At 36.5% G+C, this 14479-nt stretch overlaps 1 protein-coding gene across 4 annotated transcripts in view; it reads right to left on the bottom strand.

Moving 5' to 3' along the window:
• GALNT13 (polypeptide N-acetylgalactosaminyltransferase 13) overlaps positions 1-14479 on the bottom strand; it is a gene marked incomplete at its 3' end in the record, with an annotated part of 559595 nt that overhangs the window by 483006 nt on the left and 62110 nt on the right. For 3 of the 4 annotated variants that reach the window (XM_082841320.1, XM_082841322.1, XM_082841323.1), the window contains exon 3: positions 10024-10269. In XM_082841320.1, coding sequence (XP_082697446.1) covers positions 10024-10165 — 142 coding nt within the window. In that variant the 5' untranslated portion in view covers positions 10166-10269. Of the gene's footprint in view, positions 1-10023; positions 10469-14479 lie in introns of those variants that run through there. The other variant, XM_082841321.1, reaches the window with a different exon arrangement.

The raw sequence follows: 14479 nt of genomic DNA, 5'->3' as shown, positions 1-14479 counted from the left end.
AATGCAAGACACATTCTGAAGGAAAAAAAGACAGTCCCTTGGCTATACATTTGCCAGCTGGGGCTGTAAATCAAACTACATAAGCCAATAAAAAGTAAAAGAAAAGGTTTGGACTATGTGTAAACAGTAACAACAACAAAAATATGTTTGCCATGATAATTGAGTTATTTCAAGTTGCTTAATCATCCACCTGCACCGGATACTCTATTATCATGAGAACACTCAGAAAGTGCCACGCTGCTTGTGCATTCATTCTTCATTCATTCAACAATTATTAATTGAGCACCCAGGATGAGTAGCTGTCTCTGCTGCAACACAGCCCTTTAGTGACCATGATTTCCAGTGGGTAGAGATAAAATTTGTCCATTTCCATTTTACTGGTAGACTATTTGGTAATACGTTTTGTCCTCCATTCTCTGCTCAGTCTACTCTAGTCTTTATGGAATTGACAATTAGATCTTGTCCTCAAAAGGCAGATATTGGCTTACTGATGTTTTTTCTTTTTATTTCATATATTCTCACTCCTCCTGACAGCACAGCATTGATATGCTGACATTTTATTCATACAATTCTGAATTCCTTTCTCCCCCTCTAAACGTGAAAATAAGAATGATTCTTTATTTTTCTAACCCCAGTTCTGACACAATCAAGCACTCAAATGTTTGTTGAATGGATTGTCTCATTTTACTTCATACTAAATAAGTAAAGATTTTGAATAGTTACTTTTTTATACACTATCTAAACTTGATTTTACGAAACAGAAAACTTTCTTGTTCTACCAGTTAATTTACAGAGCAAAGAATTTAAATGAATTAATATTCCATTTAGTTACCAACTAATTCAAGTGGTTTTAATTAATAAATAAAACTTAAGCATCTGAGTCTCTATCTGAATAAAGATAAAAATGTATTAGTGCTACTCTCTTGCATATTTAATAAACAGCACTGCATTACCCTTCCAAACTTTATCTGACGATAAACACATCTTTTCTTTTCCAGAAACCTTCAATGGTTCCCCATTTCCTAAAGAACAAAGTTAAAAATTCATTTCCCCAGTACTCAAAGTCCTTTAAAATCTGTCTTTATCCTAACTTTCAACCTAAAATCTAGAAATCCCCTTTGAGTCTGACTCTGCCCCAATCAACCGATTCACTGATTTCTTACATCCTCATTTTGGGAAAGCCAATAGCTTTCTTCTGATAATTTATTCCCTCCTGGTACTTGCTTCCTCCCAGTTTTCCAATGTCCACATAATTTATGTATGTCAGGGCCTCTCACAGCAGTTTACTTGGTATCTCTCTTATAGCAGCCACCACTTTCTATCTTGTAATGTACATGTCATGTCTCCAGTAGACTGTGTGATTCCTGAAGACAGATGTCCTATTTGATTAAACTTTGGATATTTCATATTACCTAGCCTAGTACCATTGAATAAATGGATGCAAAAGTTGTATCAATCGTTTTTATTAAAGTTTTGGGAAAAAACAGTGCTTCCCTACTGTTCAGAACTTTTAATCATTCTTTGTAAGACTTCAGAGGCTTGGCCCCAAAGGAAACTGCTGAGGAAAATTGCAACCTAAATTAATTAGTATACTGTAGAAACTCAATAAATGTAAAATTGCTAAAGTCTGAAAGCCTACCTTTCAGACAGGTAAGCCTGCCAGAGTACTATTCTCCTAATTAAATATGACATTTTTTTACCCAAGGTCGGTGGCCACCTCCTTCTTTGTCCTCCAGAAATATTCCTATATGCGTAAATATTTTACAAATACTATATAAATGTTATGATTATTTTGCCTTAAAGGAGTCTAGGCACCTGAGTCAGGGACACAGCATAACACTGTGGTTCAAAGTGTGGGCTCAAAAGTCTGACAAACCAGGCTGTGAGCCCTTTCTTCCCTCTTCTTAGTTTTGCAACCTTGGGGAACTTAATTAACCTTTTCAGATCTCAGTTTCTTATATGTAAATAAGAATAATAATAGTACCTACCCTCAATGCCACTGTGAGAACTAATCGAAACAGTGTATCTATAAAGCACTTGGCACAGTAAACCTCATAATTATTCATTATTACAATTTATTTTTCTTCCTGACATTGCTATGTCCATGTGGACTGGAGAAGGGCTCAGAGTGAATTGTAAATAAAACTATGAAAGGCAAAAGCAAAATCAAAGGTCAAAATTTTATAAAGTCTATTAACTTTTGAAAACTATTTATAAACTTGATCGAAAATTATCTGGGACATATATGCCTTTAATCCAAGGTGACTGTCCATATGTCCCACTTTTTGTATGACTATAAATATTGTCACCTGAAAGTTCCAGTGGTCATCATAATTTATGTGGGGCAATTCCAATACTGACAGTGCATTTTAACCAATCACACTCTTCTACCCTCCCCCCAAAAGGTAAAGCCATATTTTTTAAAAACAAGAAAAATGTGGCGTTAGGGTTTTTTTTCTTTTTAATTAATTAATTAATTAATTAATTTAATGGCTGTGTTGGGTCTTCATTGCTGTGCATGGGCTTTCTCTAGTTGCGGTGTGCGGGGGCTACTCTTCATTGCAGTGCGTGGGCTTCTCATTGCAGTGGTTTCTCTTGTTGTGGAGCACAGGCTTTAGGCACGTGGGCTTCAGTAGTTGTGGCACGCAGGCTCAGTAGTTGTGGCTCGCAGGCTCTAGAGTGCAGGGTCAGTAACTGTGGTGCACGGGCTTATTTGCTCCGCGGCATGTGGGATCTTCACAGACCAGGGCTCAAACCCGTGTCCCCTGAGTTGGCAGGCGGATTCTTAACCACTGCACCACCAGGGAAGTCCCAAATGTGGTGTTAGTTTTAACACTTTAATTCACAAGTTTTTGGTTTCCTCTCACACCTAGTCACAGGAACTCTCCCCTGAAGCACTAAAGATTAATCAAACAAAATCAATAAACATTTACTGTTTAATAAATAAGTACATGGCTAGGCGTTAATGTTATGAGAAGATCATTTAGAAAGAAACAAAAGAGAGAATTCCCTGGCAGTCCAGTGATTAGGACTCTGCTCTTTCCCTGCCAGGGCCTAGGTTCGATCCCTGGCTGGGAAACTAAGATCCTGCAAGGCTACCTGTGTCCCCAGATTTATGAGAGGAAAGCAGAGAGTGTCCCAGGCACGACCAAGGGAAACATGGAGGTATGGCATCGGGATTCCAGTCAACAATTCCACTCATCTTCTTGATTTCCCCCAATTCAGAGCAGCAGTGAAGAGGTCTTAAGGGATGCAAGTGGATGAAAGTAACTTTGCAAAACCTTAAAATACCAGATAAGGTGATACTGTTTTATAAATGATCTGAAACCAGAATGGTCCCTAGGAAATATTTTCCTGACTGGGATTTATACATCCTACTAGACAGGGAGTTTTGGCTGAGGCTCTCTAGTGTCTCTGAGAATGAAGACAATCCAGTCAATTCACATTTTCAGACTGTGTACTCCATACTGGTATTTGAATGAAAGCATGGCACTTAAACTCCAGTGCAAACTGGCATTAAGTGATAACAAAGCCCTTTACTGAACTTGCATTGTAATACCCAACTCCTGTTCCATTGGTTGTTAAAATTCTGGCACTCCCTCTTAACCACACCGTGAAATCACAGGAGGTACCGGTCTCTGGATCCAGCTCCTGGCACAGCGCTACTCTAACCCTTACAATGTCCTACGTTATAAGAGCACCAGAAGCATCTTTTGTTCTAATGTTTGGTCCATGACCCTGGTTCCTGACACGGAGCTCCTACATCCCTTGGAATTTCCTGGGATTAGAGCATCTAATAGGAGCATCTTTTGTTTTAATGAGGTGACTCTGGGTGGGCTCCTGGATAGCTCCTGGATGGGGCTGGAATTCCCATTCCTCCAGGAATGGGAGAAGGGCTGGAGACTGACTTGGCAATCGATCATATCTATATGATGAAACCTCCATAAAAATCCCAAAAGTATAGGGTTCAGAGAATTTCTGGGTTGGTCAACACATCTACATGACAGGAGGGTCATATCCCCAACTCCATGGGCACAGAAGCTCCTGTACTTGCGACCTTTCTGGACCTCAACCTATGTAACTCTTCATCTGGTTGTTCACACATATCCTTTATTATATCCTTTATAATAAACTGGTAAATGTAAATAAATGTTACCCTGAGTTCTGTGAGGCATTCTGGCAAATTATCAAACTCAAGAAGTGTTCAAGGAAGCGCCAAGTTATAGCAGGTTGATCAGAAGTACTGGTGACAACCTGGGACCGGCGATCCGTGTATGAAGTGGGGGCATCCTTGTGGGACTGAGCCCTTAACTTGTGGGGTCTGATGCTTACTCCAGATAGGCAGTGTCAGAATTGTAGGACACTCAGCTGACGTCGCAGAGAATTGCTTGGTGTGGGGGAAAAGTCCACACATCTGATGTTAGAAGTATTGTGTGTGTGAGTAAAAGAGAAACACAGAAGTGATTCCCCATATGCTCGCTCTGCCTCAGTTTCCTTATGTGTAAAAGAAGAAGAATGTCTACTTCACATATTTTTTGTGAAAATTAAGTTAACATGTGTAAATAATTTAGAACAATCATAGCTTATAATTATTTTTGTTATCATTGGCTAATGTACTTATCTTTGTCTATATACAAGCAGCAACTCTTTCTTAGATATTCCTCTCCCTCCCCTTTTCTTGAAGGTAAATTTTATTTCATTTCCCAAGTGTGTATAATATGTTCAAGATTCAAGATCAGTTAAAGAATTGCAGGTTCCTTCCCTTCTCGAATATCATAACTTTATATCCCTTTTGTCTTCTGTGATGATGAGAAGGCTCTTCTGGGGTTTCTAAGCAGACCTCTCCCCATGTCACTTCCACATCACCAGTTCTCATAGCAGACTACACATTGTCTATGGACTGACCAAAAGCCAGATACGAAAATAGTTCATTTTCCATAGTTTTATTGAAAAAAATAGCTAGAAACATAATTCTTCATTTGGAGATGAGCGTGACTTAAAACCATGACTCATATCCATTTTGTTTTACAGATGGTGACTGAGGCCCAGAGAGACAAATTAACTTGCCTGAGGACGTGCGGCCCTGGGTGGAGGTGGTGGAGGAGGACTCATTATGCATGGTGCTCATGCAGACTGGCCACATGACCTCAGATTTCCCCAAAGCGTTTGTGGGTGCACTGCAGCAGCACCGGTCTTTTTAAATACCTGTTCTCTCAAATAGCTACTCTAACTCTTCCAACTTGGGAGCAGCACCACTTAGTACTCCATACCAGTTAGGAGTTAGAAATATCCTTCGGTGCAGGCTTTCCTGGTGGCGCAGTGGTTGAGAGTCCGCCTGCATCAGTCCGGGAAGATCCCACATGCCGCGGAGCGGCTGGGCCCGTGAGCCATGGCCGCTGAGCCTGCGCGTCCGGAGCCTGTGCTCCGCAACGGGAGAGGCCACAATGGTGAGAGGCCCGCGTACCGCAAAAAAAAAAAAAAAAAAAAAGAAATATCCTTCGGTGCATTTTAGCTCTAAGTGGCCCCAGAGTGGCATAAAAGAGTTAATATGCTCCCCTGACAAGAACTTATGTTACCCAAAAGCAATCCTCTAGAAAATAGGAAAAGGAAAAGGATTCATGGGTCTGTATCTAATATTGGAACAAATCTTTGTGCTCCCATGAAAGTCCCTAAAATAATCATTTTTTACAGCATCGTTCAATAATTGATGTGCGAAATGATAATGCTGACTCAGAAGCAAAGATTTAATTATATCCCATATACTCCATTTAATAAGGAAGAGAAGAATGTAATCCGTTTTAGAAAGAATAATGATGGCTTTTAAGTTTGATACTTAGAGTTTAATAATGTAGTCAACTTCCTACTGAACAGTTCCATTCAGTTGCCCAACATGTGTCTCAAACTCAACATGTCCAAAATAAACTCAATATCCACCCTCAAAACGTCTCCTCCTCCATCTCCGCTCTCAGGAAACTGGATCAAATAATGCCCTGCAAGAAACCTGAGCTCTGTCCTTGACACTTCCATCTCCTCCACCCGCCAGAGCCAGTCAAGCAAGCTCCCAATATCTCAAATACCTCTTCATTATACCCACTTCTCTCACAACTCACTGGCACTGCTCTGCTCTAAGCAGCCCTCACCTCCCACACAGAATTCAAGAAAGGCTACCACAACTTCCTACCCTGCCTCCGTGAAGAGATGGCTCTTCCCCAATCTAGTCTCCACATGTGATCTCTCCACAACACAGAGGTGATCATGTCTGCTGTATTTTAAACCTCTTCAGTGGCTTCCCATTTTTTTCAAATCCATTCAGTGGCTCTTATTCACTCGCTTAGTTATCTGTATTATGTAACAGATACATCAAACCCACATCCAAAACAAACCTAGGACCCTAGTAACGCTCCACATTACTGTTGCCCCCTGCACATGACAAACGACATCCTAAATTCTATGTTCATAATTAGCTTTATTGCTTCATAAAAAGTCTTGTCGTATCTCTGTAGAGTCCTAAAGCGTATATTTTAAATTTTTAGTTAGTTTTAGTTTTTCAAATTGTACCATGCCATATATCATCTCTGAAAGATATCAATAAACTTCTGTACTTACTATTGTATCATGAGGATTAATTCATACTGGTACAGGTTGCTGTAGTTCATTCATTTTGACTAAAATATACTATTCTCTTTCATTTTATATCACTATTCATACATCAGCTTTTCCTTTGACTGACCTATGGATTATTTTCAGCTTTCATTTTTATGAACAGTAGCACTATGAAATATTTGTTTATATGGAAAAACTTATATCACTAGGAGTGCTGAGTCATCCATGAATTTTTTAGATTTCAGAGATGATGCCAAACCGTTATCTGAAGTTACTATAAAAATGTGGAGGTGCATCACCTCTAACAACTGGTATTATCAGCCTTTTTAATTTTTGCCAATTGAATGAATATAAATACATCATTATAGTCTTGGTCTGCATTTCCCTCATCACAATTAATGTTAAATATTTTTTCATAAGGTTCTTTTTTTGTTTTGTTATATTTGTTTCCTTTTCCAAGGAGTATCTATTCATGTTTATTGCCCATTTTTTCCTGTTGGCCTATGTGGGCTTCTCATACTAATAACGGGAGTTATTTATATATACCTGACAATAACCTCTCAGTTACATGTTCTTTGAACATCTTCCACAGTTTGTAACTTCCCTTTTTACCTTTTTTAAGGTATATTTAAGTGAATCAACTTTCTCAATTTTAATTTAGTCAAATTTATCAATATTTTCTTTTATGGTCAATGATTTTGTATAGTGTTTTAGAATTGTTCCTTAATTCATGGTCTTATAAATGCCTATTTTTTTCCTGCTAAAAGTTAAGTTTTCTTGTGACATTAATATTTCCAAAGTATATCTTGGTTTATGACATGAGTTAAGCATCCAGCTTCATCTGTTTTCCACCCAGATTACCATTTTATTTTCAGCTATATTTATTGAAAGAGTTCTTCTTTCCCACATTGATCTGTAGTGCTTCCTCAGTCATATACTGAATGGTCCAAACTTGTGTGTGTGTACTTCTAGGGTCTCTATTCTGTTGCATTGTGCAGTTTGTCTACGCTTTGTGCCAATTACTACAGTCTCGATCACCAAGATTTTGTTAAGGAATTTGCCAAAAGTCACACAACTAATTCAAGGTGGAGGAGGTGAGGACCAGGCTGGTCAACAAAGCTGGGCTTTTAACTGTGGGGTAATCTTGTTATACCACCTATGAAGCCAGAGGTCCTGATGCTTGGGATTCTTTTCTTTGACCATTACTGGACTATGTTCTTCTTTTTTTTTAAATTGAGATATAATTGACATGCAACTTTGTTAAGTTTAAGATGCACAACTTGTTAACTTGAGAGGCACTTAACAAATAATTGATGATTTGGTGAATGAATGAACATATCTCAAAAATTAATTCAGAGTGTATGCTAATATTGGGTATTTACAAGTTGTTTAAAATTTAGAACTAGAAGGGATCTTAGAAAACCCCTAGTTCAAGCCCTTTGTTTTAATAATGGAGACACAAAGGTCTGGAAAGATGAAATTTTTTGTCAAAAAAGCCTGTTTTTAACATATCTAGAACACGAAAATTTCAGTCAAGTGCACTTTGCACAACATCACCTACCTGTAAATAAAATATTATTTGAAATACATGGCACAGATTCCTAAATAAAGTAATATTCTGAAATAATAAGTAACAGTAGAAGACGAAATTAAAAACCATAAAGCCTAATTTTCATTTTTTCAAGACAAATATTACTGTATAACATTAAATAAGTCTTAAAAATAAAGAGAGTATTGTTTAATTTTACACTTTAAGTACATGGAAAAATTACTATTTTTGCCTTGCATCATTAAATTTTACTTTTTGAGATTTGAAACTGAGCATTAAGCACTTAAATCAGCAAAACTGCTTTTTTGGTACTTCCGGAAAAGGCTGTCATAGTTTTGCTGAATCAGATTATAACATTTTTTGTGACCAATCTAGAAGTCTCCATTCAACAAATGACAAAGTGAATATTCTAAACTGATGTGATCCATCAAAACACATTTCCACTTTCAGCCAAGCAGCAGCTCAACTGGTTCTAACAAAGAAACAAAAAAGGCTGATTTATTCTGGGATCCTAACCAAAGATCAGCAAATTAATCCCCATATTCATTTATCGAAAACTGATGGACTCATAAAGTTCTCCTCTTTGAATAATTCTAATTAAAGGCATAAAAAATGTATATAAACTACCTGTATGCGTCTAGGTTCTGTCAGTTCCAAAGTACTTTCTCTCAATTCTTTGTACTAGTCAAAAAATGTAGTGAGAGAATTAGACTCATTTTGAAAAGAGGAAGATAATCAGAATTTCTCCAGTTGGACCAGAGAATTATTGCAAAGCAAACTAAAGATGTCCAACAAACTCTTTCAACAAAAATTAATTTTTGGAAATGCTTTTCTCTGTTTCCCTAAACCTTACACAACTGATAATATCAATGAAATTCATTTTATTAGCATAGTTTGATTAATAAATAACCTCAAAAATATCTGTAACATTAAAAGCAGATTACATTCATTAAATAAATGCAAATCTCAAGTCAGTAATTTAGATTCACTTTTCCAAAAGGTACAAACATATCAACAGGGACTCAAAGTTTACCTTTTGTCATGTTTATAAAGAAACATTTTGCTAAGTAGAGAATGAATGTAAACTAGATTTTTTTAATGTTTAATTCAATGAGAATAAAACTAATTTCAAGCATGCTTAAGTACTTTAGAAGCACTCATTTACTAGGAATATTTTAGAAGTAAATTAATAGGTATTTAAGTCAACAGAAAAAATAGGAAAATTACTTGGAATAACTTCAGGAAATGAATCTCTATGACTTTACTTAATAAATCACCATTTATATAAATTATTATGTTTCTTTAGCATTCACTCTTATCTAGTCATTGAAACTGGTTCCTAAATAGGGAATATTGAGTTAAAGTGACTTTATAATACACTTGAAATTATCTTTTGCCTTTAACATAGGGCAACAACCTGGTAGCCCACAGGTTAAATCTGGCCACCAACATGTGTTTTGTTAAAAATACATTGTGCCTTTTTTTTTTTTATTGCTTTTGGAAGTTTTAAGGGCTGTCATGTGTAGTCTCATTTTGCTACAATCCTCACCATCTCACTGTAGTAGTTTTCCTCTTTTATGTTATGTGCTTGGACTCTAAAGGCTTATACTTCTGGAAGCCTAAATTTAAAATTCTGTCCAATTTGAATGTTCACTACAGTCACAAAACATTGGAATTATTAGAATTAGAAGGTACCTTAGAGGTTAGCTAACTCATTTCTTCTGACAAGACACCTGAGGCCAAGAAACATAAAGTAGCTTTCCCATGGTTAAATGTACATTAATAGTTCTGCCCAAATGCTTTCATGTTTTGTCATGAGTCACCACCATTTTCATCGCTATGAAAGAAACATTTGCTTCATAAGCACTTACCCCTCAGGGCAGGTAGCAGGGACCTCTCCTTCTTGTCATCACATTTGTTACATTCACTGAAGTACAGGAGTAAGAAGACATCAACAAGAACCCACATCAGTGAAGTGGCTAGAACCACCTTGCAGTAAACAAACCTCCTCATGTCTTTCCTTGATTTCTAGTTAACACAGAGATCGAAGACAGATACAACTGTGATAAATCCAAGCCACAGGGGTGAACTCCAGGATAAAAGCAGGATGCACCCCACTGTATTAAAAAAAAAAAGAAGAAAAATTAATTATTGAAAAGTTTATTTTGCATAAATGTGATATAACATGAAATATATGACCTATTTAATGTTCCCATATATATCGGCACTTGGCCTTCAAGTTCAGAATTAAAAGCCCAAATAAATGAAAGTTTTGTAAGTAAGCCAGGTGGCTAAAATTCTAACAGCTAATCCTAGATCTGCCACTACTCTGCTGGGCCCTTGACAACTACTTGATTTCTTCAAGTTTTATTGCCTTTTTCTTAAAGTCCTTTCATGGTATTCTGTAAAGCACCAGGTTGTAAAATAGTGCAATTCTAAATTTACTGGGATTCAGCACTTTTAAGGAGCCAATACTGCTGAACTAGAAATCATCCTGGACTACTATCTATTGCAGTGGCTAAGAGCTGGACTCTATGCATAGATAGGCCTGGGCCCATTTACTTCCTATGTAGGGGAGACTTTCTAAGCCTCAGTTTTCTCATCTATAAAATGAAAATAATAATGTCAAACTTAAAGATTTGCTATGAGGACCAAATACGATAACACTTGTAAACTGTCCTGCAGAACACATAGTTATTAATGTTAAGATATAAAACAAACACACACACAAAATTCTCAGATTCTCAAAACAGGCAATTACATGGAATAAGTCACCAGTTATTTAGACTTAAAAAGCCCATCTGCTCTGCATAGAAAGTATCCACTACAAATGTGCATTTGAGAATGGGCAGTACACATTCAAAGAAATTATCAGAGAATAATTTCAGAGGATAATACATTAATATAAAGTGACTTAAAATAACCAGAGCAAGGATTCTAAAGGCATAACAAAGACATGTGTGCAATTATTGAGAGATATTCAATACCATACACATATTTGTTTTATTTACACTACATAGAACAATAACTACCTGGTTAATTCATTTCTATCTATACAGTAACTATATCAAAATAAAAGTCTCGTATAATTTGATACATTAAAATAATAGAAACTGGAGTATATATTTATTGATGTGAATAAGATAAGTACCAGTTTTGACAGATATTTGAGGAGAACAGCTATTAAATACAAAGATACTTGGACTATTTCACAAACACTTGTCTCAAAATAAAAACATCAAAGTACAATTTGCTGAGGCAGAAGTTCTTTAAATTAATGGCAGCTGACTTTGCATCATAAAGCAACACAAATACTGTTGCCTGTTACAAATCTAACCAGACTAGTAACAAAGTTTACATGAAGCGACAATTTAAAAAATTATTATAACAAAGACTCTACTTTCAATATCTACATAATATTTACATTTATTCAACATATATTATTAATTAATATATATTAAATATATTATTCAACATATATTTAAAACAGAAAGATACAAAATGTACAAATCAAAGGAATGCATGATATTTGAGGTTTATTTGTTATTTTTCTTGAAAAAATGGCATGCTAATTATTTTATTTCGTTTCAACTTCATTTTTCTGTAAAAATTATAACTAAACACTGGAACTCAACCTCTAAACCTGACGACAAGGGAAGGATTCCCATATATATATTTCCTGTTACTTTATGTATATTTCACTGACTATGGTATTTGAAACAATTCAAGCTATTAAATTTTCTGTCTTTTTTTGGTCCTAAGATGGAACAGGCGCCTTCTGTTTGTTGTAGAAAAAAGTCCTATGGAAATGCATATATAACACTGATGGTAACTAGATGGCCATTCCCAGATTTAGAAGGAATACCTTAAAATAAAATATCCTATAATAAAAATCTATATATTATATAAGATCTATATATTACAGGCTCTTTTTATCATAAAGATCTATAATAAAAGACATAAAAAGAACCATCCCTGGCTCTGTCATAAAATGGAAACACGAGTTTAGGTAGGCATTTTGCCTTTCTATGCTTCATTTTCTTTACTTATATTTCCTTCCCCATCCACCTCACAAAATTGTAAGGCTTAAGCAAAATAAAGAATGAGAACATTTTTTAAAAGAAATATAAAGAATATTATTATAATAGAAAACCTGAAATCAATATTAAAATGTCTAAGATAAGTCATTTCTTAATAAGAGCCTAACAGTAGAGGTTATTGAGAATTTAATTTAAACTTTAGCCATAATAGAAAGTGAAAATCACATCTATTGCCACTTCAAGCATCATTCAAATTATTCTAATTTCATACCCTGGTACATCTATACGTCAAGATATTAACACTGAGAAAACTCTGACTTTACTATTTTATGTGATAAAACTAAGCTGCTGTATACATTTTTGTTTATTTATGAAACAATCTTTCCTTATATATTTCAAGTTTTTAATTCTATCTACTGTGAAAACACCTCTACCTAAAACATATTAAATTTTATCATTCTTTATCTGCTGGTACTTGTAAAATAGTAATCTCGTACACTGTTTCAATACTCTTCTTCATAAGAACGAAACTGATTGAGCAGAAGGATGGTACAATATACAAAGTAACACTAACCAACATAAGCACAGTTGGTGGCCCAGGTTTATTTAAGAGAATCAGCATCTGTATTATGTTTTTATTCCAGTAAGTCCCTATTTATTTGCAAACACTACTCTGTTCCTTAAGCCAAATCCAAGTTCTGCAATATCTCTGGCTTGCCAAATCAATGTGGAGCATGACTAACTTTGCATAAACTACAGGCTCTTCTATCCAAAAATACGACCCCTTTTCTAATCGTTTCAAAATCTTTTGAGCACAGTTATTCCCCTCTTTAAAAATATATCTTAGATAAGAAAACGTCAGGAGTTAGAAAGCTATCAAGTGCCATCTTTTTATTTTTTTAATTAATTTATTTATTTTTATTTATTTTTGGCTGCGTTGGGTCTTCGTTGCTGCGCGTGGGCTTTCTCTAGTTGCAGTGAGCGGGGTCTACTCTTCATTGCGGTGCGCGGGCTTTTCATTGCAATGGCTTCTCTTGTTGCAGAGCACATGCTCTAGGCGCGCAGGCTTCAGTAGTTGTGGCACGTGGGCTCAGTAATTGTGGCTCGCGGGCTCAGTAGCTGTGGCTCACGGAATCTAGAGCGCAGGCTCAGTAGTTGTGGTGCACGGGCTTAGTTGCTCTGCGGCATGTGGGATCTTCCCGGACAAGGGCTCAAACCCGTGTCCCCTGCATTGGCAGACGGATTCTTAACCACTGCACCACCAGGGAAGTCCTCAAGTGCCATCTTGCTAGTCATATTGCCTTTCCATTTCTTCTTGCCCACTAGATAATGGTGTTAGCCAGAAATTCTGAGAGATTACAGAATTTTTGTTTGAAAATATACACCATTTTTGGGCTTCCCTGGTGGCGCAGTGGTTGAAAGTCCGCCTGCCGATACAGGGAACACGGGTTTGTGCCCCGGTCCGGGAAGATCCCACATGCCGTGGAGCGGTTGGGCCCGTGAGCCATGGCTGCTGAGCCTGCGCGTCCGGAGCCTGTGCTCCGCAACGGGAGAGGCCACAATAGTGAGAGGCCCGAGTACCGCAAAAAAAAAAAAAAAAAAAAAATACACCATTTTTACTATTCTATAAAAAAATGTATTTCAAATATAAAAAAAATAAGATGTAAGTAGAGCTTAGGAGTTTGGTAACTATGTTTTTAAAATAAGAAAGAAATTTTTGTTTTTAATTAGGAAGTTATCACTTACCCGGGGAATCTACTCTAGTTGCTTTCAGACATATTTTTATCTGTAGCCAAATATTTTCTTTTGTAGAAAACTGCATAATAGGTGCAAATTTATTAAGTCTGTTTTATGAGGCTATACTTGAGGCTGCCAAAGGATGAAGCTCATGGAAGAGTGTGGGCAGTACTTCCAGAACTTTCAGGGACCCAACGCACTTTAAATAGCTAGGCAGGAGCTTCTGAGAGCTGATGACTGAACAATTATGCAGTTTGGTTTAAGGACTGATAAATCTAGTGAGTAAGCTTTGAAAAAATACCATGAATTAGTTACAGGTCTTATTGACAGAAAGTCTGATCTTCACATGAATGAAGATTTAAAATTCAGGTGGGCTAGAGGAATCTATCTGCAGCCTAAACCAGGGTCCACCATAAAAACCACTGTAAACCGTAAAACCCATGCCACAAGGAAAGATACACTAAGAGACAAAGAAGCAGTCAATGATAATGTTAAATGAATGCCTCATGTGGAAAGATGGTGGAAAAGAAGAAAAAAAAATACTTCACTT

This window comes from Leucopleurus acutus (genome assembly GCF_964270905.1).
Source record: "Leucopleurus acutus genome assembly, chromosome: 6".
NCBI lineage: Eukaryota > Metazoa > Chordata > Mammalia > Artiodactyla > Delphinidae > Leucopleurus > Leucopleurus acutus.
The sequence above is the reverse complement of the archived record's forward strand: the minus strand, read 5'-3'. Positions and strand labels throughout refer to the sequence as shown.